Below are 26,203 nucleotides of genomic sequence, written 5' to 3'. Positions count from 1 at the left end.
CTAACGGGACTCAGGGAAATAATTTATCCCTCCTTATTTTGCAGCTAAGGAAATAATTCTGAACTTTTCAGTACAGTTACTCGTCCACTGTCACAACCAGTAAATAGAAAGATCAGACTAGTCATTCCCAACCTTAGCTGCAGTGAACAAACACCATCTGGTGAACTTACAAACACAAACACAATCAACCAACCCTACAGCAAATAAACAAAAGGACTAATACCAACGAAGAATACTTTTTAAAATTAATAATTAAAAAAATCTTAAAGAAGTAAAAAACATCCCACTTTTGGAGATTCAACCAGCCTGGGATGAGACTCACACATCTGTACCTGTGATGGCGAGAAGCACCGGGTACAGCTTGATCCCAGAATTTCTGATCAGGTCATTCTCCACTTTCTACCTCACCGCTAAACCCTCATCACCTGTATTTCCTTCCCAACCAAAACCACTCATTTCTATCCACTGGCACTGTACCTCTGCAGAGTCCTTCCAGAGGCAGTTAGAAAACTCCCTGGGCTTCCAGATTCCACCCCCTGGATGGCTACCCTGTCTCTTCTCTGCCCTCCACCTGCCCCACCTTCCCCTGGCTACATCGATGCTAAGGTTCTGCTGCTCACAGTTTCCTTCCTTCTGGTCTATTCTTGCTCTAGCTGATCTCATCCACTCCTCTCCACACGGCTTTTCTGCTGATGATGGGCAGGCTTATCTCCAGACTGGACCTCACCTCCTCCCTGACATCCAGGACTGTGGAATTTATGGTTCACAAAGTAGCACAATGTTTGCACTAGAGAGTACCTTCAATTGTTTCTTTATAGGGGAAGACTGGTGAGTGGTAGTGGGATGGAGTTGATCCAATTATTGACATGTGGCAGACACACCCTGGAGTAACCCTAGCATTCCCATCTCTTAGTATCTATGCCTTCCCTCCCTTTGAGTTTAAGGCCTGTGACTTGTTTCTAATAAAATAGGGCAAAGGGAAAAGGATTTCACAGGTGTAAGGTCCTCAATCAGTTGACGGCATCAATCACAGCAGATCAGGCTGCACAGGCCTGACCTAATCAGATATGCCCTTTATGAGGTCCAGGCCTTCCCTGAAGCAAGAGACTTCACACACAGCAGAAACTCTCTCCCACTGCCGGCTTTGAAGAAGCAAATTGCTACAAATTCTACAGCCACAGGAAGTGAATTGTCTACAACCAGAGGGAGTTTAGAAGTGAATCCTTCCCTACTTGAGCCTCCAGATGAGAACACAGAGCCTTTGCCACCTGGATTTCTGCCTTGTGCTATGCTACACTCTTCACCCACATTACATGTTGTACCAATTTATTACTCAGCAGCAGATAACTAATAATGTTTTATGCTAAAAGCCGAAATCCTGGTCCTGGCCCGTGTGGCTCAGTTGGTTGGGCATTGTCCAGTGCACTGAAAGGTTGCCAGTTCAATTCCCAGAGCATATGCCCAGGTTGTGGGCTTGATCCCCGGTAGGGGGCATGAAGGAGGCAGCCTATTGATGTTCCATGCTCACATCCATGTTTCTTTCTTACTCTCCCTAGAAATTAGTAACTAAGAATCTTAAAAAAGTAAAAAACAAGACAAAACACACATAAAAGCTGAAATCCTGCATCTTGGTTTTCCCTCACTTGGGCTCACTTAGGGTGACCAGAATCTACTCATGACAGTGAGAAGAGCACATAAAAGACAAGCATTCGTAAGACAAGGAGCTGTGTGTGCCCACGACCTTCAGTGGCCTGGGACTGAGCAGAGGAAGAACATGTCATTGTATACACTAATGAAAGGTTTTCCACATCGATAAATTTAAAATGTCAGTACTCTACGATTAAACCAATAGTTTGTATATGGAGGGTGAAAGAATTTTCTTTCTGTGATGGGGGTTGGTCTCTTGCTCTGGCAGTGAAACGTAACTGCAGAATCCTAGCCTTCCTTGAGAATAACAGGTGCTCACTCTGAGGCAGGGTCAGTGCTCTGAGGTATCTTGTCATCTTCGTGACCTGCCATGTTCCTCTGATCAGTCAGCCAGGGAAGTAGGAGTTTTGTTCAAATAGGCAATGCTCCGACAAGGAAGATTTCATGAATTCTTACTCTTGGTATGACATAAAAGATTCCATTTCAAGGTTTTTCTGAAAAGCAAGGGAGCCAGCAGGGGAGTGGGAGGGGGAGGGGAGATCGGATTCCTGCAGCACTGGAGCTGGCAGAGATGTTGGAGGTTACCTAATTCCACCCACCAGTCCTATGATACAAGTTTGGAGACAGGCAGGCGGTAAAATCACCAGGCAATTAAATGGCAGAGGTATTAAAACCCAGCTCAACAAATTCTCTGCTAGTCTAGCACCCCGTGTTGTCTGTCTGGTTCCCCGTTGACGCCTCCTCCAAAAAATATTAATTCCTGTGTCCTTCTGAGACTTGTCACTAAAGTTGGTTAGAATTATTAGTTCTGCCCAAGCTCAGCGGCATTACACATAGACAACTGTCCACACTCTAGTCAGCCTTGATGACATTAATGACTAAAAAAAGTTGTCTAGACTGTATCTGTCTCTGATCTCACATCATTGACTTCCTTGGTGAGAAACCAATGACACGAGGGCCATACCTCCACCTCCACCTCCACCAAGCTTGTCTGTGTGGCCTCCTTTCTGGAGTTCCAGGAAAATTTGCTTATTTTACAGATAGGAACACCAAGGTCCAGAAAGGGCAAAACTCAGCACGTCCTGGCCCAGACCCAGCTCCCAGGGCAGGGCCTTGTGTCGAGTGAGAGCTTGAGCATTTACCGGCCAGGTCTGACAGAACAGAAACTAGTTAGTTTGGGTTTGCCGGGCAGATGGCTAGGAGCCAGTTGGATCTAATGCACTCAGCCCAGGAAGTAAAAAGCCAACATTAAGTCCCTGGTTGTGGAAGAGGGGCAGGGTGTTTTCTAAATAAATTTTAAAACCCTGCTACAGATGCTGCCAATAAGTGGACTGAAAGATACAGCAAGCACTTCTTTGAAGAACATTTCTTTCACATTAAAGATGGATGCAGTGGCTTGAGAGTGTTGACTACCTAAGTTTAATTCCTGGCTCAGTAACTTACCAGCTATGTGACCTGGGGCAAGTTATCTAACTTCGCTGAACTTCATTGTCTACAACTGTTGTTAGGACTAAATGAACAATCACTGGGAGAGAACTCCACATGCTCCATGATGCTAGCTATTGTGCTGTGGTTAGTGATTAAAACATCACTTGTTACAGGATAAAGTAGTCACAATTACTTGAGATATCCTTAGCCTTTTGAAATTTAATCTGCCATTGCAGTTCAGGGACAACAAAACATTTCAGTCAAAAGTGTATTACTACTGATCAACAAAATCTGATCAAAATAGAGCATTATACTCAAACACAGCAGTATATACTAGGGAGAAATTTCTGAAATGTTAGTCCTCCTTACTGCCCTCCCCCTCCCTGCCAAAAAACAACCTTGGTAATAAAAAACACTAAGCATAGTTGCAAATACTGTATTCCCTATTATTAAAAAAAGAATCTGTGTTGATATTTATATATATATATACCCTATCTAATAAAAGGGTGATATGCAAATTAACTGTCACTCTGTCACAAAGATGGTGGCGCCCAGTCCCCTCAACCCTGTTGGAGTCCCCCAGTCCTGGGGGAGGGGGGTGGCGGCCACTGAGAGCGGGCAGCATGAGAGGCCTGGCAGAATGCTTGCTTCGTCGCCACGGCAACGAGGCAAGCATCTTGCCCCAGCTGTGGAGGGCCTCTGGGCCGCGGAGAGCCTCTGGGCAGCGGGCATGGAGCAGCCAGGCCCCGCAGAGAGCAGAGAACCATGGGGAGTGGGCCTCAGCCGTCATGGCTCCCAGATTGGAGAGGGCGCCCCTGAGGGCTCCCAGATTGGAGAGGGTGCAGGTTGGGCTGAGGGACCCACCCCCCGCCACGAATTTCGTGCACCGGGCCTCTAGTATATATAATTTTAAATGTGCCCTTCAGGCATTCCCCCCATCCCTTGGACTTTTGCAAAAGATTTGCAACACATGGTGAAATATACTTAGAGCTACCATCACAATCCCTGGGCATAATGATGATCTTCAATTACTAGGAAAGGAAGGGTACTTCCTCTCTTTAGGAAGGTGGAAGACTAGTTTATAAATACTTTTATCTATACTGAATTACAAGATATCCCAAGCACAGGAGAGTTACCCCTTTGTTTAAAACAAATAAACAAACAAGCAAACGAACAGACCTGCTACTCCATAAAAAAACATCCTCCAAGGACTCTAGGAGCTTACTGAATTACAAGTGCCAACACTAGTTTCCTTAGAAAACCAAGAGAGAGATAGCGGTATTGCCCTGTGGAGGGCCATGCAAAACTAAACTGTTCTTCAATTTAATAAGGTGAAAATAAGTATCTGTCACGAAAGTTTTTGAAATGTGTGTCCAAGTAACTGAAATGCCATCCATGAAATAGTTACAACCACCAAAATAATGAAGGCTTATTTTTCTATTTTACTTCAAAAGGAACAAATAAATTGGGTCATCAGTCTGATAAATTCTGGATTTGTCACATCTCCAGAAACTGTACAAATGGATAGTTCTTTTGTTTTACTTAAATTATTTTTTAACATGTATATCACATAAGGCAAATTCACTTCATGCTTTGCTTGAGTAAAATGGAAAAAAAAGCTTTCTCCAAAATTGGCACTAACATTATTTTAAGTTCTTAACGAAGAGATACATTCAACTACAAGCAGAATGAAAACAGTCATGATACATATCAAACAAAATGATTTCCTTTATATCATCAGCAATGAGAACTCCAGAGGTAGAATGGCAGAAACGAGCATGGATCCTATCAGGTCACAACCAATGAAGAAATTAAATTTATTTATTTTTCTATGGTTTTGCCCATAAATTGCTTTACACATTTAGGACCTGAATAAAAACCACTCTCAGCAGAAATCTTGGCCCATTAATTCAACTGACATATCAATTTACAACTTTTAGAACTGCAGATATAAAAAATGTAAAGTATAAAATTATGTAAGTTTGAAATGGTTTTAATCATATTCATTAAAAATATTTACATTTCCCAGAACTTACTTGACAAAACGCCCTTGCAATATAATTCTACTCTAAACTTCTATTTATAAAATGAGGCTCATTTATGAGATTTCAATGAATGTTATACTGCAAATTACTTACATTTGTAAAATATTTCAAGAACTTTTCATATCAAAGGTAGTTTATATTGGATTATCTGAAACCCAATAGTGCCCACAGATGAGCTCCTTATAGTTCTTTTCATTAATGCTTGGAAAGCACTGTGAAAATGAAAAGTGCTGTTAAGTGCTATCGTCTCCCTTAAATTTTACTGACACTGTGTGCACAATGTGAAATAAACACATATGCAGCATGGCCATGTTTTGATATGTATTTTTATTTCCCTGCAGTTTTCACTTATCAAGAACAAGTAACAGGGAAAGTTGTCTGAACTAGTGCATAAACAAACATTCTGAAACACCACTACACGTATCTAATTTACAAGAACCGTATAAAAAAAGTCACTAAAACACTACACTATGAAGGTGTCCAACGCTTACAGTCAGACTTTTTCCAACCCGTTACTTGCCTTGTAGCCACAGGAAAACTCTCCAAAATTGAAAAGACAATCTTGCCACAACCCTCCCCCCCTCCCAACACCTGGGATGGCTCGATATCTAGACTTCCAATAATTATTGCAATGATATAATAATGCAATACATACCTGGTAAAATACCCTTTATGTGGTGTGTTACAGTTTTAAAGCCAGTTAAAATATGCAGTCTTCAGATAAAATGTAATCCTTGAAAAATTTTCATATCTGCACAGTTTAAATGTGCTAGATGCATAATTTTTCCTAGTCCTTTTTTCTGTGTAATTATTTTTTATAAACTGGTATTATAAATAGAAATATACATTCAAAATATATGGAAAAGTGAGTTACTACATTAAATTTGCATGTATCGATCCATCCCTTTCCCCTGCACAGTAATAGAAAATACTATTTTGCCTTGAACTTCATATTTGACAGTGAAATGCCACTAAAGTATTTACCAAAAAGTCCATCTAGTCAAATTGTGAAACAAAATGAACCAAGTGAAAACTTTACAGTTCCTTTAGAAAAAAATTACAAGAATTTCATTTCCTAGCTATGAATCTTTAACGTTTTAGACACAAAGTTGGATTTATTTTTACAAGATACAAAATGTAAACATGGCAAAATAAATAGTTAAAACAAGTGATGTAGGATCCCATTTCATGCTCATGATCCCATTAAAGAATTATTTTTTTAAATCCATTCAGTTGCAAATTCAAGTGCAAAAGCATGATGATGAATATCTACTATTCAAGTAACAGAAATAATATTGATGATACAAATAAACTATTTTACAAGGTAGTGATTTTCCCGATTTTACAAAATATACATCATATATGGATTACACATCCGATATACTGTAGTCCATTTAGGTCCATGGTTAACCTCTGTGATCCACAGAGTGTCGCCTTTTGCATTCAGCTGGAATATGAATGACTGCACACCATCAGCACAGGTCAAAGCCACATGTTTTAGGTTATGTCACTTCCATAGCTACTGTTGTCTCTGCTATTCCATTTAAACCCAATCTTTCTGGTTCATGGTTCTCTCTATAATAAGGCAAAGAGTAAAATAAACATTAACACTCTCTAGTATTTACAGATACCTTTTTATGTACTATAACTAAACACGTACTTCCCAAGAACATTTCCCAACTTTTATAATTTCTATACAGGAATGAGAAAAAGTTTCCTTCAGCTAAGAAATCCTATTAGTTCCTAATTACTTGATTATAACTATTTACTTAGGAAAAAAAAGGAATTTAACACAAATTTCAGTAGAAGCGAGTGATAAAATTACTTATGCAATATATAACAGGACAATCCAAGTTTTTACAATGGATGGAGCTTATGATGCTCCAAAACAATGATCATTAGGAGCACAATATTAAATTACTTTCTACTGTAGTTTAACTTTGCAGCTTCAAGGTCATGTAGTTATTAACCCATGCAAATCAATTTTTTAAATTCATTGTTCTCATGTATTAGTTTCACAGAAAGAAGATTTAGTTAATCCCAGAATATTATCAATTTTAATATATACATAGAATAATTTACTTTCCTCTTGTGTTTAATGTTGAAGAAAACACAAATGTGATTTGAAAATTAAAGCTCTGACATGGATGTTAATAACAACTCTCGTCCTCCAGACTGTTTAAACTACTAATAAGTCATATAAGAGTAACTGAAGTTTCTAAAATAGGCTCTGTGATATATCTCTTTTGGTTTGATGGTTCCCAATTTGATGTGGTTTTCTCCTGTGTTTTTATAATTTGGCTGGCATTTAAACACTGCAGTAGTGACCTCAAACAAATAATAAGTCAAAGCACTTTACACTAAGCAGATATTCAGTATCTGTTGAAGAGCAAGCCAATCAACAGACATCTATTACTTGAGCAGTAAAAAAAAAAGTCTTTTCCTCCCTCAGAGTAGCCAGCAGAAAAGGATAGAATGATGCCTGAAACAAGCACACACACACCTTGCTATGCTGCTGATGGCACTGCTGGGAGTAACCTTTGGCACTCTGTCCATACTGGCAGCAACTGTGGCAAGTTTTAAGGCTGTTGGCGATGGTGCTGAAGTCCGTGTATTGATATGCACATTGACTGGAGAAACAACACTGACGTTATTGAGGTGCACTGCATTTGTCAGGCAAGAACTGTTCATGGGAAGTGTCGGAGGACTGCTTGTGCACAAGGCTGGGATTAAGTGATTTGTAGTGGTGTGGCCAACTGTCCTTACAAGTTGTACGGCTGAAATCCCTGGGTTGGATGATAAAGCCATATTGGTGGAGTATAATGTTTTAGAGGTTCCTGAAGGAGAAAAAAAAAATCATTCAATTTATGTCATGAGACATTAAACTCTTAAAAAGATTTTAATAATAAAAATATATGCAAACATTTGTAATCTAATTAAATACCATGTCAACTTTCCAAATAATGGCCTCTCAAAAGACAGCTTCTGATTAGTAAGGACAACATACGCACCTGTTACAACCCCAAAGACAAAGACACCCTCTTTCTACATAAAAGGGCTTTGCAAATTATTCTGTTGCCTCCATATTTGGAAATTGTATAATAGGACAGAGTGGTCCATTATGGAGGCTGAGGGCAGGTGAAGACTATAGTTGGATTTCTATTAGAATGGATACATGTAAGAACATCAGTAAGGAGAAGCAATCAGGACTGTGGATGCACGCCAAAGCAAGTGAAAACCCTAAAGTTAGAGCAGTAATTGAAGGATGTTAAGAACAGCAAGTCTCTGAGGACTCGGGGTAGTAAGAAGCAGACAGGGTTTCAGAGCAATGCTGCACTTCAAGAGGAGTCAGAGAAAGCAGGCCTCTGAGTATGTAAAACCGGGGAGGTAAATCCATTTCAATCTTAATGATCGTCCTGCATGGAATTTCGTCTTTTTAACAAAGCATGGATAATTTAGCGGTGATGGTTCGTGATTAGCTTGATGCATTTCCTAAGATGTGAGGCAACTGACAGGACCTGGATAAAACCAGACAGGGAGGAGTCACACAGGCAGATATCCAGGGGTGTGGTACAAAAGAAATAGGAAGCAGGCTCTATTTGAATTCTAAAACACACCAGCTGTTCTACCACGCATTATCCACAGAAGACGTTTGGTACACCTCCCCCTGGATTTAAAAACAAAACCATACCTCAAACCACTGAGTCACAACTTGGAGCTATAAGTACCACACGAAACCACAGGCTTACCTGAAGGCTGGACAACACCGTTTATGTTGTTGTGCCCAGTGTTCTGTTCCTTGGCCGACTCACTGCGACTGGGAACAGGTGCACTGACCACTGCAGATGCAGCAAAGTGGGCGCTGGCTGAGTCAAGTGTTTTAGACATACAGTCAGAGGTGCTTGAGCCCTGTAAAATGAACAAAATTAAACCCAATTTTTTTTAGATGTGATTCCATGAACATATTAAGAAGTGGGAAAAACCCAAGAAGAGGCTGTTGCTTTTTCATACGGAACAGTTACAAGTGTTTAGATTAAGAGACGGAGGACCCTGGCCCTGGCCTGTATTGCTAGGTGGTTAGAAAGTCGGACATACACTGAAGGGTCATGGGTTTGATTCCCGGTCAGGGGCACGTACTTGGGTTGCCGGTTCACTCCCCGCACCTGAGGCATGTGTCAGGCAACCAATTGATGTCTCTCGCTCACACTGATGCTTCTTTCTCTCCCCCTACCTCCCCTCTGAAAAAGCAATGGGAAAAACATCCTCTGATGAGGATTAACAAAAACAAAAAAGAAAAGAAAAGAGACAGATCCAGGGCTTCATAGACTATTTTTGGCGTATGAAGCAGAGAAGTGACTAAAAACTGAGAAGTAACTATTTCTCAGAAAGAACTAGGGGATTAAAAAAACCCAAACCTTTAATGCTCTATACATTTTTTCCAATAAGTGTTAATGAATGCCTTTAAAAATACTTGACAATCTTGCCGAAACCGGTTTGGCTCAGTGGATAGAGCGTCGGCCTGCGGACTGAAAGGTCCCAGGTTCGATTCCGGTCAAGGGCATGTACCTTGGTTGCGGGCACATCCCCAGTGGGGGGTGTGCAGGAGGCAGCTGATCGATGTTTCTCTCTCATCGATGTTTCTAACTCTCTATTCCTCTCTCTTCCTCTCTGTAAAAAATCAATAAAATATATTTTAAAAAAATAAAAATAAAAATACTTGACAATCTTGATACTATGAGCAAAATAAAATCAGAGATGACTTACAGTCATCTTTATCACAATGTAAAAAAACGTGTCTTGGCTTAATCCTGGAGTAGGCTGAAAACACTTCAAGAGACTCCCAAAAAGCAAATAAAAAGGCAAGTTTAATGGCATTTATTATTTTTAAAAATTTATCTTTATTGTTGAGAGTATTACAGGTGTCCCCCATTGCCCTCCTCCACTCTAGGCCTTCACGGCACTATTGTCTGTGTCCATGAACTATGCATATATGCATATAAGTTCTTTGGTTAATCTCTTCCCCACTGCCTCTTCCCTCTGAGATTCATCAGTCTGTTGCATGCTTCCATGTCTCTGGAGCTTTTTGTTCATCAATTTATTTTGTTCATTAGGTTCCAGAGATAAGTGAGATTATGTGATATTTGTCTTTCTCTGACTGGCTTATTTCGCTTAGCATAACATTCTCCAGGTCCCTCCATGCTATCTCAAAGGGAAGATCTTTTTTATAGCTGTATAGTATTCCATTGTGTAAATGTACCACTGCTTTTTAATCCATTCATCTACTGATGGGCACTTGGGCTGTTTTCAGATCTTAGCTATTGTAAATAAAGCTGCTACGAACATAGGTGTGCATATAGTCTTTCTGATTGGTGTTTTCAGGATTCTTGTATATATTCCTAGGAGTGGGATCACTGGGTTGAAAGGCAGCTCCATTTTTAATTTTTTGAGGGAACTCCATACTATTTTCCATAGCGGTGGCACCAGTTTGCATTCCCACCAGCCGTGTATTAGGGTTCCTTTTTCTCCACGTCCTCACCAGCACTTGTTTGTTGATTTGTTGATAGTAGCCATTCTGGCCAGTGTGAGGTGATTCCTCATTAGAGTTTAATTTGCATCTCTCTGATGATTAGTGACATTGAGCATTTTTCCATATGTCCTTTGGCCATCTGTATGTCCTCTTTGAAGTGTCTACTTAGGTTCTTTGAATGGCATTTACTCTTGATTCTGTATAAAACTGGTAGCTATTACTAACAGCCAACAATCCTAGAATGTGGGCCAGTCCCAAATCCACCAGGATGAAAGGGGAGTGTTAAGGAGTCCCAGAGTGACTGAGATTTTCATGTTGCTGGACATGAGATCTCAAGGTTGGTGTACTGACCTTTTGAGAATGAGCTGAACTAACTACTATGGGCAGATGCTAGCCTAAGATATAACAAACTGAGTTAATCTCATTATTATTTTAGAATTATTTTTTAGAATTATGGTGCAACAAAATTTAAGACCTAAAACACTGGGTTTATTTTTTTTTCAGATGGCGCAAATCTGAAATACACTTCTCAGTTAGTTTTGTTTTTAGTGGTTTAAACAACAGAAATTCATCGTCATACAGTTTCGGAGGCCAAAAGTCCAAAATGAGTCTACAGGGCTCATCTCAAGGTGTTGAAAGCTTTTCTCTTCTGGCAATTATAATTTTATCAGGTATTTTTATTCTTATCCATAGTGTCTTCATTTAATGGTGCTTATGGACCTCACCTGGTGGCATTTTTTTCTTCAGGGAAATATGATTCAAGAAAATATGTTTAGAGTTAATGCACAATTCAAGAGAAGTAAATACCTTTCAGCTTGGGGCATAACCATATGGCACTAGCGGTTAGGAAAGTTAGTGTTTAAAAGTATTTTTTTGGGGGGGACAGTAAGGGTTGGGGGATAATGGTTCTAAAAGTATGCAATTACTTTTACAAATTCTCAATAACCCTTCAAAACATTTTTTCCTAAATTAAAAATATCCTATTTGGTTCTAATGCGCCTCTCATAAAATATGAACTTGTCACTTAAAATTAAAATTATGTAAATTAACTAAAAAGACACTTAGAGGTTTGATCTTTAAAATCAAGAGTGGCAATATCAAGATTATTTCCTCTGACTTGACTACAAGTGAACAGGACTATGTAATTATGAGAGAAAGGAAGAGAAATAAGCATGGTTAAAGACAGGCTTACCTGTGCTTTTGGATGTGTCTGTTGCGAGGAATGCTGAGATTGCTGTTTCTGCTGAAGCTGAGCAAGTTGCTGCCTTTGCATTTGAACTAGCTGCTGTTGATGTGTCTGAAACTGCTCTTCTGTGATACCCCCTGTTACTAATAAAGAACATTAATTTCAGAAGTATGTTTAAAAGTACTTTTAACAACACAAATAAAACACAACATAAATTTATTCTACAATTAAGATGAAAAGCAATTATAAACCGCAATATACATCATCAGCAAAGAATCCAATAAAAATGACAAATCTTTCAGCAAAAGTGGCTTATGCTAATATTCATGACCTTATGCTAAAAGTTCCTATATTTTTTACTATATAACATACCCCTGATATGAGAATTCTATCATTTATTCGGACTCGTTATCTGTAATCACTCTTACTTCTCTACACTATGTTAACTACAATGAGAAAACTTTGATTTATTAGTGCAAATAATATTAAGGCTAAGTTAAGTTATAGCCATAATAAGAACAGAGGACCATCTGTAATAATGTAATTGGTTCTGATTGCTGGTTTTCATCTATGACAATACGAAAATACCTTTTTTTTAAAAAAAATTACAAAATTACAAATCAGAGTGTAAGACAATGATGTTCATCTTACATAACCATTAACCAGCAATTTTCAACCTTTTTCATTTCATGGCACACATAAACTAATTACTAAAAGTCTTTGGCACACCAAAAAATTACATTAATTTTTTTAATCTGACAAAAAATAGGTATAATTTTGATTCATTCACACTGACAGCTATTGTGTTGGCTGTTGTCATTTATTTATTTGACAATGTAAGGAAAAAGAGGTCAGTGGCCCTGACCAGTTAGGTATTGCATGTTTTAAAATTCTTGCAGCACATTGGTTGAAAATCGCTGCCATAAACCATAGCTCAAGCCAATAGATTAGCTGTCTAAAATAAGTCCTATCTATAAAAATATGGGCTAGAAATCGGAGAGGTATTCAGAAAATTAAAGATACAATGTTTCCTCAGATAGAACTGATTATGCTGTAACCAACTGTATTAAAAGTTAGTAATTTAAAATAAAAGCAAGGCATCTGAAACTTTTGTTGAAAAGATTAGCTAAGTAAAAGTAATATAAGAAACATTTTTCTCAAATAAACATATATAAACTTTCATATTTAAGTAGCTTACTGATAAAATGATTTAGGACACAAAGCTATTTCCATAGCAGTTACTACGTTATTCGAGTCAAGAAATATTAAATCACATCAGAATATATGTGCTACTAGAGTAATTTTGCTTTTTTTTTTAAGTTAATTTTGAGAGAGAGAGAGGGAGAGAGAGAGAGAAAGAAAGAGAGAGAGAGAGAGAGAGAAAGAAGGGGAGGGGAGGGGAGGGGAGGGGAAAGGGGGAGTGGAGAGAAAGATTCCTTGCTCCACTTATTTATGCATTCATTGGTTGTTTCTTGTATTTGTATGTGCCCTGACCGGGATCTAATCTGCAACCTTGGCATAATGGGACCATGCTGTAATCCAGCGGTCACCAACCTTTCGGACCTCAGGGATCACCAGTGGTTTATGCTAATATTCATGACCTTATGCTAAAAGTTCCTATATTTTTTACTATATAACATACCCCTGTATGTTGGGTAGCTCTAATCAACTGGGCTACCCAGCCAGGGATGCTCTATTTTTATTGCTTTCCTTTCCCCCAACTATTTCTCTCAGTCAACAAGTATTTACTATCTATTGTGATGCAGAGTGCTGTATTGAGTTAGGCATGACTATAGGAAAAAAATAAATTAAGAAGGTCCCTGCTATGACGTCCTATAGGGTAGTTGGGAAGAACAGATACTTATAAAGAAATACCAACTAATAAATGTGTCAACCTTTAAATGCAATTGAGCAATCTAATCAATATAACCTAAAAAAGTTTACATAGGAGATAGACCCTTAACCTAGTTTACTTAACTAGTCCCCAAAGTATTCTGTATAGTAGGATCACAAATGGAAAAAAAAAATTGATGGTTAATCAGATATATAATAAGTTATACATAGTATAGTCTATTTTGTATGAAAAGGGAGTTAGGCATCAGAGATGAACAAAGCTTTAATATGTCTTCATTACTATTCCACAACAATTAAAAAATAAATCCTCACCCGAGGATGTTTATTGATTTGAGAAGGGGGGGTTGGGGGAGGAGTGGTGGTGGGGGGGGGGGTGAAGAGAGAGAGAGAGAGAGAGAGAGAGAGAGAGAGAGAGAGAGAGAGAGAGATATCTACCTCAACCAGTTGCCTCCCATATGTGCCATGAGGGGTTGGGGGGTGGGGGCCTTGAACCCGAAACCTAGGTATGGTCCCTGACCAGGAATTGAACCCATGACCTTTTGGTTTACAGATCAATGCTTCAACCTACTGAGCCTCATGGGCCAGGGCTTCCACAATTCTAATCATCATTAAAACGTGTATTAGACAATGAGAGGAAAACAGTTCTTACACAGACAGCAATTTTATTTTCAGAAGATTAAAAAGCCTCGGGCTATGATAATGCTCACTAAAATGTTAATATTACCTGTATTTTTGAAGTACACATTAGTTATCTTACTGAATTACCAACAAAATCAAATGTCTTTCTTTGCACATATTAAATTCACTGCAAGTATTCTATTTTTAAATGGAAAATAATAATTTTAATTCTAAATGTACAATCTTCAAAATCAAATGAAAATATGAAGTATTCATGAATTTCCAGCTGTTTGAAAACCTTGGGAAAGATGAAAAATAGTTTATTAGATACAAAGGAAGGAAGGAAAATTTCACCCCCCAAAAATCTGTTTAGTCCTATATGTGTAAGGAGTGTATCAATTAAAAAAAAATTGACTTGGAATCTGGTGTTAACATGGTCCATTCCTCAAATCCAGTATTATGCTTGTCCAGAGCTAAGGGTTATATTGTGGTAAAAAGCTGAGTCAGTGGTTAACTTTAAGTGAACAATAAACGAAACAAAGAATATACTTTTAGTAACTATTTTAAAATTAAAGAGAAATGAGGATAATGAGTAACTTTTCTGTTTCCAAAATATTGTAAGTCAGACAGTCATAAAATCTTACTAATTCAGAATAAAGTATATACTAAATTAGTAGGAAGTGTACTTTTTTAAATTAAAATAATTACTTTTGGTTGGTAGTCCATGGCAAACAAAGTATTGCTAATTATAGGTATTCAACTTGCTTTTATGAATAATCATTTATATATACAAAAAAGGAATGCTGATACAATTGACCATTTGGGGGGCTATGTCTACTTATTGCTCTGTTGAGAACCATTAGTTTGCTCAGGAACCCCATATTGTTTCCTAGAAAACTCAGGATACAATGTATTCTCAGAGGTATCTCCAACCAAAGAGCAATCCAATTATCCAAATTAATGGTCAGTGTTTCCCAGTTTTTTAAACTTAAGCTGACTACTTCTCATTTCTGATTCCATTACTGGTTGAGAATTTAATATAATATGCTTTAAAATTTTAGATTCATCGTTGTTTCTCTTCTCTCTCACCTCAAACTTAGCATATTATATCGATTCTTGTTACCTAGCATCTTCTTTACTATAAGGTGCTTGTGCTTGAAACAAGCTGAAGTTCCTCATTCAGAATTTTCTAGAGCATTGTTTAGTGTTATTGCAACTCTTTAGACAAAAATAGCAACTAGTACCATGACTCAAACAAAATATCCTTTGTAACTGACTCACTTTCCTTTTGTTAGGGTGAATGGAAAATGGTAAGAAATGTATGGTTTTAATGGCACAGACACAGTACTGAATTATCATTCTCAGGGTTGCCTTACTGGTTGGTGGAGGATGGTAATTTGATTGAAAGTACCTTCTCTACTAATTATTTTTCCTTTAAAAAATTACTGAAATACTTCCACAAGAGATTTATTTTTTACAATGACTTTGAGTTACCAAGAGGTAAGCATTAATATAATAAGGACAAGGCCATAATTATAGCATGAAGAAATCTGTTTAGGAATGAGATACAGGACAGGGGCCCAGAGCTTTGGGTCGGTGGTAGTGTCACAAAGGGAAAGAGGAATGTACAAAAGAGAAACCTTGTCTGCTTCTGTTGCTTAGGACCAACCCAAGTTCTTTCCTCTGGTTGCTCTGAAGTTGCTAGTTTAGAAGTGAAATTCATGCCAGTCATAAATCTGCCCTACCCAACCCCTCCAAGTCCTACTAGTTTAAAAGTAACCACAAAGCTGAATGTTTTGTGAAGATGGCAGTATTTCACTATTCCAAGTCTCACCTTGGGAAGTGTTCCTTTCCCTAAGTAAAAAGTTATGCAAATCTCCCTGGGTAAACACATTCTAATAGGTAGATATCCATATTACAGAATCTTCCCTTTTACGTAAATACTAGAGGCCGGTGCAAGAAATTCGTGCACTGGGTGGGGGGGGGGGGGTCCCTCAGCCCAGCCTGCGCCCTCTCAGTCCAGGTGCCGGGGGCCCTCAGGGGGATGTCCAACTGATGGCTTAGGCCTGCTCCTCAGCAGTTGGACATCCTTAGTGCTGCCGCGGAGGCGGGAGAGGCTCCCACCACTGCCGCGAGCCAGATTCTGGCTGAGCAGCACCCCCCCCATGGGAGCACAATGACCACCAGGGGGCAGCTCCTGGATTGAGTGTCTCCCCCTGTGCATCATAGCGGCCGGTTGTTCCGCTGCTCGGTCAATTTGCGTATTAGCCTTTTATTAGGATATTTTTAATGATTTCAGAGAGGGAGGGAAAGATAGAAACATCAGTAATGGGAGGAAATCATTGACTGGCTGTCTCCTGCATGCGTCATACTGAGGATTGAGCCCGCAACTTGGGCATGTGCCCTGACTGGGAATTGAACTGTGAGCTCCTGGTCCATAGGACAATGATCAACCACTGAGCTACACTGGCTGGGCTATCCTAAAACTTTTATGCTTGCCAACATTTTATGGCAATTTAAGAAAGGAAGAGAAACTGAAAAGAATAAAAATCAGGAATTTCTCATAAAACTATCCAAAATGTTAATGATTTTACAAATTGGTAATATTAAGATATCTGAAGATGGTCAAAAGGCTGCTGGTATCTACTACTCAGTATACTAAGACAAATAAGGAAAGTTAATTTGCAACCATGCATTAGTCAAAATCAAGATTAAATGTAAATTAATCCAGCCTATATTTTCTTAAGGTCTGGATTTAAGAACAGCATATCAAAAGAATAGTTTAATAATGCTATACTTTCAAATGACTAGAAACTTTATCATCCTACCTAATAAAAGAGTAATATGCAAATTGACCCTAACTCCGCTACACCCACAAGCCACACCCACCAGCCAATCAGAGCGAGTATGCAAATAAACCCAACCAAGATGGCTACAGCCATAGAGAGCAGGACGGAGGCTTGGGTTTCCAAGGTGATAGAAGAAGCCAAGCTTTCTGCCTTCCCTGGCCGGCCTAAGCCTCCACTCAAGGCTACAAAGTTTCAGTTATAGAAGGTAAACAAACCCTAAACAGAAATGGCTGCCAGCCACGGAGCAAACAGGAGGCTTGGCTCCGCTCCAGGCTACAAAGTTTCAATTGTAGAAGGTAAATAAATTCCAGATACCAGGGCCTCCTTGGGTTGCCAGGGGGTGTGGCTGGCCTGCAAACCACCATAGGCCCCTCTCTCAGGCTGTCCCACACCCCAAGGGAACCCCCACCCTGATCTGGGACACCTTTCAGGGCAAACCAGCCAGCCCCCACCCGTGCACCAGGACTCTATCCCATCTAATAAAAATGTAATATGCAGATTGACCACCACTTCAACACACAATATAGCTGCCCCCATGTGGTCAAAGATGGCTGCCCCATGTGGACACAAGATGGCCACCACAAGATGACCAGCAGGGGAGGGCAGTTGGGAGGCACTAGGCCTGCAAGGGTGGGCAGTTGAGAGGGACCAGGCCTGCAAGGGAGGGCAGTTGGAGGCGATCAACCCTGCAGGGCAGGGCAGTTAGGGGTGACCAGGCCGGCAGAGGAGGGAAGTTGGGGGCAATCAGGAAGGCAGGCAGGCGAGCAGTTGGGAGCCAGCAGTCCTGGATTGTGAGAGGGATGTCCGACTGCCCGTTTAGGCCCGATCCCACTGGGCAGTTGGACATCCCTTGAGGGGTCCCAGATTGGAGAGGGTGCAGGCTGGGCTGAGGGACACCCCCCCACCCCCGTGCACGAATTTCGTGCACCGGGACTCTAGTCTTTTTATATAAAGAATGCAATATTTGCTTGTAAACTTCTTGAAGATAAGGATTATTTTTTTTGTAAAACTTTGCAACTTTTAAACACTTAATATAGTGCTTTGCAAATATCCTAAATAATTATGTATGAAATGAATAACCCTTGATTGTTCACTTGCCATGTTCAACACAATCTACTTTTCCTTTCTCTGTCCTGATTCTATTCTTTGAGAATAATTTTGTAACTAAGAAAACATATCCTTATTTTACTTAATAGTTACAAGACGCGTCTCTGCTTTAAAATGAAGTATTTAGTTTTAGTTCTTCTAATACTTAGGACACACATTTCAATATTTATTCCTTTAAGTCCTATATGTATGATACAAAAATAAGAATTGGAATATATTTAGAACACAGGGATTATGACTTGAAAAGCATTAACTGGGTTATAAACAATATGAAAAAAAAAAGAAAATTCTTTGCCACTAGACCTCAAGTTCAAGTTGTTTTTTAAGAACTAAGGAACCTGTGATACAAATAAATATTACTTCCAAAAGTGTATCATATTTCTTTTCTGATTAAATCTTTTATTTGCTGGATTTGCCTGCTGTGAAACAGAAGATTCAGTACTTATAATTTGTCTAGCTCAGTGATACCCTGCCAGGTACAAATATGGTCCTGTGTCAGTCTTGGTACTCTTAAACACACATGCTCTCTAGACAAAGGCAACTAAGAATAAGCAGAAGGCAAAAGTGTTAAAGACACATAGACTAAAAGAAACCACATATAGGAGGATTCAATCCTTTTGAATGTATCCATCATATATCAAAATACAACTTTCTAAAAACACCTACATCCTTTGCTTTAGGCAGATGAAGGAATTTCTATCAATACTTATTGAATTGAAGTGAATCCACTTAAAATTATCTTAAAATTACCGGAACCGAGAAATCCACTTAAAATCCACTTAAAATTACCGGAACTGAGAAAACTAGAAGCCCATTGCAAGAATTCATGCACGGGTGGGGTCTGGCCAGCCTGGCACCAATCGGGGTGGATTGGGGCTGGGCCTGTCGGGAGGAGGAGATGGCAGGATGTTGGCCAGCTGGCCCATCCCCATCGGGGCCTGATTAGGGCTGGGATGGCTGGGGAACAGGGCTGTGGGCGATTGGACGGTGGGCCCCACCCCCGAATGGGGGTGCCGATCAGGGGCCAGTGGCCTGGAGGAGGGGCCATGGGCAGTTGGCCAGTTGGCCCTGCCCCTGATTGGGATGGAGGGCCGATCTGGGGTGGGGCCAGGCGGGGGGAGGGGCTGCATGAGATTGGCCGGCTGGCCCTGGCCCCTACTGGGGGGGATCAGCGGCAGGGCCAGCTGGGGGCCGATCAGGGTGGTGGGGGCCCATAGGGACAAGGCCAGCCGGGGGGAGGGGCTGCAGGAAGTTGGCCAACTGGCTTCGTCCCCTATTGAGGTGGGGTGACAATCAAGGACGGGGCTGGCCAGGGGGAGGGGCTGTGGGCTGATCAGGGTAGTGGGTGCCCGGTGGGGGTGTGGCCGGCTGGGGGTAGGGGCTGCAGAAGGTTGGCTGGCCAGCCCCGCCCCATATTGGAGTGGGGGGGGGGTGTGATCAGGGGCAGGCCGGCTAGGGGAAGGGGCTGCGGGCCTATCGTGGTGGGGCTGGCTGATCGGGGGTGGGGCTGGCGGGGTGTTGTGGGAAAAGAGGGAGCGTTTGGCCGGCTGCCCCGCTCTTGATCAGGGTGGGAGAGTACGATCAGGGGCAGGTCGGCAGGGGGTAGGGGCTGCGAGATTGGCTGGCCGGCCCCACCCCCTGATCGGGCTGGTTCACTGGCCACAGTGGGCATCATAGCAACTGGTCATTATGATTGCTGGATATATATATATATATATATATATATATATATATATATATATATGTATATGTATGTGTATATATATATATGTATATGTATATATATATATAGTACAAATGGATACTTAAAATTGCCATAGCTCTGTGGTTATTTAAAAAATGCTGTTAAAATACCTGTTTCATTATGCATTTATATATCTATGCCTACTATTTTGAAATGAAAGGAATTTGTTAAAAACAAACAAAAAACCTTGTGACTTTTATGACTAGAGGATCACACTTAGCAGAGAAGGAAAACTTCAAACAAAATCCTTTAGTAACAAATAATTATATATTTTAAGAGTTCAATTAAAAAATATTGATTCTACTGTAGCTTAAATGGTACTATGTTGAGAGTACTAAAAAAAAAAACTCGTAAGACAGGAAAAATTACACAGATCATTTTTTTCCAATGGTAGGAGAAAGGCAAAAATAAAAATCTTATTATCTATGATGTTAAACTTTTTAACACTTGTGATTTAACACTGTACACCATAAGTGTCTGTAGATGCAAGCAGTAGACCTTCCCCAAACATCACGCTCGTCTATTAAAAAAACAACACACTTTTCCCTAAGTGGCAGCCCTGACCAACTTTAAAATCATTTTTCATGAGAATTTTCAGATGAAAATATTCAAGAACACCCGAATTGTAATATATTTACTTTTATAATATTCACTGCAAATTGATTTTCTAAATTAAATTCAAAATGTCGTGGAGCGTGGGAATGGTTTCCGTTTTGGATGCATGGCAGTTAACTTTAAGTTCCCTGAGAAGTGTGTATTTTATTATCCTATATAATAAGAGGTAATATGCAAATTAACCATCACTCCAACACACAAGATGGCCGCCCCCATGTGGACACAAGATGGCCACCACAAGATGGCCAGCAGGGGAGGATAGTTGTGGGCGATCAGGCCAACAGGGGAGGGCAGTTAGGGGTGACTGGGCCGGCAGAGGAGGGAACCTGGGGGTGATTGGGCCTGCAGGGGAGGGCAGTTGGGGGGGGGGACCAGGCCTGCAGGGAAGGACATTTAGGGGTGACCAGGCCTGCAGGAGAGGGCAGTTGGGGGCGATCAGGTCAGCAGGGGAGGGCAGTTAGGGGTGACTGGGCCGGCAGAGGAGGGCAGTTGGGGGGGGGACCAGGCCTGCAGGGGAGGGCAGTTGGGGGGGACCAGGCCTGCAGGGAAGGACATTTAGGGGTGACCAGGCCTGCAGGAGAGGGCAGTTGGGGGCAATCAGGTCAGCAGGGGAGGGCATTTAGGGGCGACCAGGCTGGCAAGGGAGGACAGTTAGGGGTCACCGGGCCAGCAGGGGAAGGCAGTTGGGGGCGACCAGGCCTGTAGGGGAGGACAGTTAGGGGTGACCAGGCTGGCAGGGGAGGGCAGTTAGGGGTAATTGGGCCAGCTGGGGAGCAGTTAGGCGTCGATCAGGCTGGTAGGGGAGTGGTTAGGCGGTGATCAGGCAGAAGCAGTTAGGGGCAATCAGACATGCAGGCAAGCATTTGGGATCCAGCAGTCCTGGACTGTGAGAGGGATGTCCGACTGCCCGTTTATGGCCCCCCCCCCCCCCCGTGCCTCTAGTTATTACTAGAAGCCCGATGCACGAAGATTCGTGTAAGAATGGGCCTTCCTTTCCCTGGCTGCCGGCACCGCCTCTTTCTGCTTTGGCCCCAGAGCCACCTTTCTGCCTTCCCACGCTGCCCAGGGGCCTGGAGCGGCTGGGGTGGTGCAGAACGCCTGAGTCGTCACCATGGCAACAACGCAAGCTTCCCGCCCCGCCCCCAGCTGCTTGGTGCCTGTGTATGCAAATTAACCCGCCATGTTTATTGGATTAATTTTCATACTCACTCCTGATTGGCTGGTGGGTGTCGCGAAGGTACGGTCAATTAGCATGTTACTCTTTTATTGGGTAGATAACACTTAAATGCCTTTTTTATGCTAATGTATGGTAGTGTCATAAAATTCTAGAGCTGATTATGAAATTATTTAAGTTACATTAAGTTTTTTTCTGGACCAATGCATTTAGAGTATTGATGATACAATAATATGCAACAAATATATATTTTCTGGAAAAGAGTTAAGTCAGATCTAAAGTGGATTGGGCTGTATAGAAGAAAAGCTGCAAGTATGTTCAAGCTGCGAAGGAATAAATTAAAACCATTTTTTTGATTTAGTATATACATTGGTAAAGTAGAAACTCATTCTATGGTCAAATCTAATTATAAATCCCTGTATTGACAGGCTTTTTAAACTCCCTTTTTGGCAAAAATTATTTTGAGCAATTTTGGGGATAGGAATTCCTGTTCAGTTCAATCATTTGAACAATGGTCTTGGAGTTGGCTGAAAAAAAGATCTGACCTATATTCATCAACTTCCTATTATCTTTAGATTTCTGACAATCTTGCCACCTCAAAATCACATTAGGTATTTATCCATTTCAGCTTCAAAAGCTCATTAAACTTTACAGACTTATGAAGTTTACATAACAGGATGCCATTTTCCTTACCTAAATTCATTTAGGAGAATATTAACCAATTAATTTGGAGAAATGATATTCCAACTTCCAATCATTCAAACAAATTCAATTTCCCATTACAACTTTTAAACACATAAATATTTCTAGGTCAGTTTGAAAATAAGCAACTTAGTAACTAAAAGACTGAACATTATTGAGACCAAATTTCAAGCTAAAATGATTTAAAATCACTTTAAATAAGTTTAACATAATTTTGCATACTAAAACACACCATCCAGGAAATAATTTAGAAATCTATACCTATAAGAGAAAGAAAGGATATCACCAGTATAAGTCAAGTCACATCTATGTTGTTTCTGGATACCATGAATCATTTGCAATGCATTTGTTATAAGGATGTTTATAAATTATACATACTTGCATAAAGAGAAGCTATCCACAGAGGGAAACAAATCAAAATTACACGTTTGTTTCTCTAGATATTATACATTATTTACAATGTACATGTCATAAAAATATTAAATTATACTGAGCACAATGTTTCTTAAAATAAAAAAAACTTTCAAATCTCAATTAAAAAGGTGTTACCAGATAAAAGTAATAACTCTTCATAGAAAGCCTCTTAAAATATCATTTTACACAAAAAAAGCTTTCAATGGTACTCTTGAGGAGCAATGCCTATTTTTAAGGACAATTAATACTTAAAAATAAACGTTTTCTTTAACTAAAGCAGACAGCATTGTGCAATGATGATATGGTTGCAGCTTATAATCACTTTGCCCATAGGAATCCCTATGCATTCTGCTTCCATAGTCACCACAGCAGGCCCACACACTCAGAATATACCTCAATAGTATTATAGGTATCAGGACATTTTGGTTAAAATGTCAACCACAATAATTAGGTTTAATTTCTTAGGATGGAAGGAAATGTGGTAGATTAAGATAAAATTGCAGTTCCCAGTGGGATTATGAAAATAAACCTTCAAAATTTACCATGTAAGTTTACTGAGTATATAATGAAATTTAAGGAGAAAAAACCAGCAGGATATACCTCTAATAAAGTTAATAGCTTACCTGATATGCCATTCTTGCTGGTGTTCAATAAAGCTACAGATGCTGCAGAAACTCTTTTATTGTTCACAGTCTGCCCTGGTTTTCTTGAGGTACATTCTTCACTATCACTGTCCTGTACGTTTAGTAGCCTTGGCTGGAAACACTGTAGTCGACATGATCTGATATTGCTTAATATTTCAGAAAGGGACAGTCTATTTTCACAATGTTTACTGGAAGCATTGGTCCGAGAGAAATTAGAAGAAAAGTCTATAGTTTGGGAAGAGCTTGAAAAACCATTCAGCATTTCAGGATCTATCTGCTTCAGGACTGGGTCATATTCTGTGGATATTCGGTCCATTATGACCCTGAAAAACAATATAAAACCAAATATTATCTGGAAGAACTTAACATTTTCCTATACGTTTTCTTCTATCTTGTAAACAAAATCCATGTCAAAACAAATAGTTTACCTTCCACCTCTGCCAATTCGCCTCCTTGCAAATCCTATACATCTTCTTGGGACTGTGAGTGTTGTAAGGCAATGCCTATATCTCAACTTATCCAGATCTGCCAATTCTGAATTTTCAAATGAATGGTTAACTTGGTCCAAACGAGGCTGCAAAGAAAGGAAAAATAAATTAAAACTCATGGAGTAAATCTGAAATGAAAAAAAAGCTAACTCATGATAAAAATAAAGTAATTACAGCATTAGGAAAACAATTAAATTTAGATACTCAGAAATTTAAAAATTCAAACTGAATTTAGTTTACAATATAAACACATTTAAGGTATATTTAAAAAAAGAAATAAATCTTTAAAGAATAACATGGCTTTTAATATTTATGTAAAAAAGTAAAGATAGTGAAGTTAGTAATAAGCTTTCTATTGCGATAAACCCGAAGAAATTTTTTTGGACCCAAAATTACACTTTTTAAGCACGCATGGGTCAAGTTGACACTTCCTCTTTACTTTTAAGAACATACAGTCCATTTCTTTACCTTCTCATCCCCTTTATTATTCTATTTTTCTGTGTTTTAGCACTTCTGCCCCTTTAATATTTTCCTTCTCTCATTAGCATAATTTGTAAACAACTCCCTACCTCTTCTACAATAAAACACACACACCCTGCCCAGCCAGGTGTGGCTCAGCGGTTGAGTGTCGACCCAGGAACCACGAGGTCACCGGTTCAATTCCTGGTCAGGGCATATGCCCAGTGTGGGGAGTGCAGGAGGCAGCCAATCAATGACTCTCTCTCATCACTGATGTTTCATTCTCTCTCTCCCTATCCCTTCCTTTCTGAAATCAATAAAAATATATATTTTTTAAAAAAAACACACACACACCCTGAAAAGGCTATATGACAAATGGTGTCCACAAGCCATATATGAAGGGCATCCTTATAACTATATAGTTATACCTTATCTGAAAACCCAAACATTTGGGAGTGAGGCCTGTTCTTTGATATAATGCTATACCAAAACTTGACTTAATAGCACAAAATAATTTCTAAGTGTGTAAAATAGTTATGAATATAATGATTAGATAAAATTTAAAAATGGTCCTTTATGTTTGATACTTACTGGATATGTATGCACAAGATGGCTTGTCTAACAATAAATTCTAATAAATACTTGGCAGTCATCAAAGGTTCAATTAGATATTCTGGGCTTACCTAACTATAGCAATGACACTGAGTAATTTTCGTTAACTGCTGAGCTATAGCTACACTGAAAGCCCAAAGTGAGACTAGATTTCTAAAATATGAGTCATCAATTTCCAAGTGAAGAATTCTGATATCCTTTGAAAGAACTTAGTACCTTTGAGCATCTTTTACTGGTATCTGCACAGGATGTATTAAATAAAAAATGCTGAAGGATTTCCAATTTCTAGATCAAGACTAAGTCACCTTGACAAGAGTTACCTGTTAATTCCAGTTCACAAAAACATCACAAAAAATAAAGTTCTTACAGCATAATACTGGCATCCTGCTCGCCTCCTGAAAGCACAGGGACCATCAGGATCATTTTCTTCTTCAGGTTCTGATACTGGAGACGGTACCTGAAAAATGAGGAATGAGGCATTCTACTTAGGAGTTATCAAAAGTCAATAGATAAACCTTTGTAATGGTCTAAAATTAGAATCTGATCATAAATAGTATATCACTCCTATGTTAACTTGCAAATTTTTGAACCTCACAAATCCCTCCCTCTATTTTGAGAGGAAAAATGTTTTCTCCACATTTATTTCCAAACTGTGGTAATTACCACTAAGCAGGGTCATCCAGGGGAGAAAGGCATTTGTTTGAGGTTACAATATACCTCCACCAGCCCTATGGAGGATACAGAAATAGAAAGCTAGGGCAGATTGGTCTTCCTGCAGAACCAAGCCCCAAACCTGAAACTTGAAAGGAAATCCCAAATGTGAATTTTATACTTTGTTTCCTTTGCCAATCATCTACCTTTTCTAAAATGCACATAGAAAGTATCACAGACTTAGAAATTCTTTGCATGAAGCATACCACCCCTTCCTCCCAACCATCATTCCCCAGGAGTGGACTTTAGGATTTAGTCTGAGCTATAGGAAGAGAGAGCCACTTTAGGAAAACCAGAAGCACGATCAAGAAGAGACAGGAGTTTTAGTTCTGCTCTCCTGCGAACCAGTGGATAAGTCTGGTTAAAATGTTTGTTCTCT

At 39.8% G+C, this 26,203-nt stretch overlaps 1 protein-coding gene across 3 annotated transcripts in view; it reads right to left on the bottom strand.

The window, feature by feature from the left end:
• EPC2 (enhancer of polycomb homolog 2) overlaps positions 1-26,203 on the bottom strand; it is a 526,369-nt gene that overhangs the window by 385,058 nt on the left and 115,108 nt on the right. The window contains exons 8-14 of one of the 3 annotated variants that reach the window (XM_008138703.3): positions 25,481-25,570; positions 23,983-24,128; positions 23,534-23,877; positions 11,840-11,976; positions 8,870-9,029; positions 7,624-7,957; positions 4,498-6,695 (exon numbers count right to left, since the gene is read on the bottom strand). The exons of 1 other annotated variant lie outside the window; for it this stretch is intronic. In XM_008138703.3, the coding sequence (XP_008136925.1) occupies positions 6,623-6,695; positions 7,624-7,957; positions 8,870-9,029; positions 11,840-11,976; positions 23,534-23,877; positions 23,983-24,128; positions 25,481-25,570 (1,284 nt within the window). In that variant the 3' untranslated portion in view covers positions 4,498-6,622. Of the gene's footprint in view, positions 1-4,497; positions 6,696-7,623; positions 7,958-8,869; positions 9,030-11,839; positions 11,977-23,533; positions 23,878-23,982; positions 24,129-25,480; positions 25,571-26,203 lie in introns of those variants that run through there. One more of the 3 variants, XM_028141258.2, reaches the window with a different exon arrangement.

Source organism: Eptesicus fuscus, chromosome 11 (genome assembly GCF_027574615.1).
Source record: "Eptesicus fuscus isolate TK198812 chromosome 11, DD_ASM_mEF_20220401, whole genome shotgun sequence".
In the NCBI taxonomy this organism is placed as follows: domain Eukaryota; kingdom Metazoa; phylum Chordata; class Mammalia; order Chiroptera; family Vespertilionidae; genus Eptesicus; species Eptesicus fuscus.
This window is presented reverse-complemented; position numbering and strand designations above follow the sequence as displayed.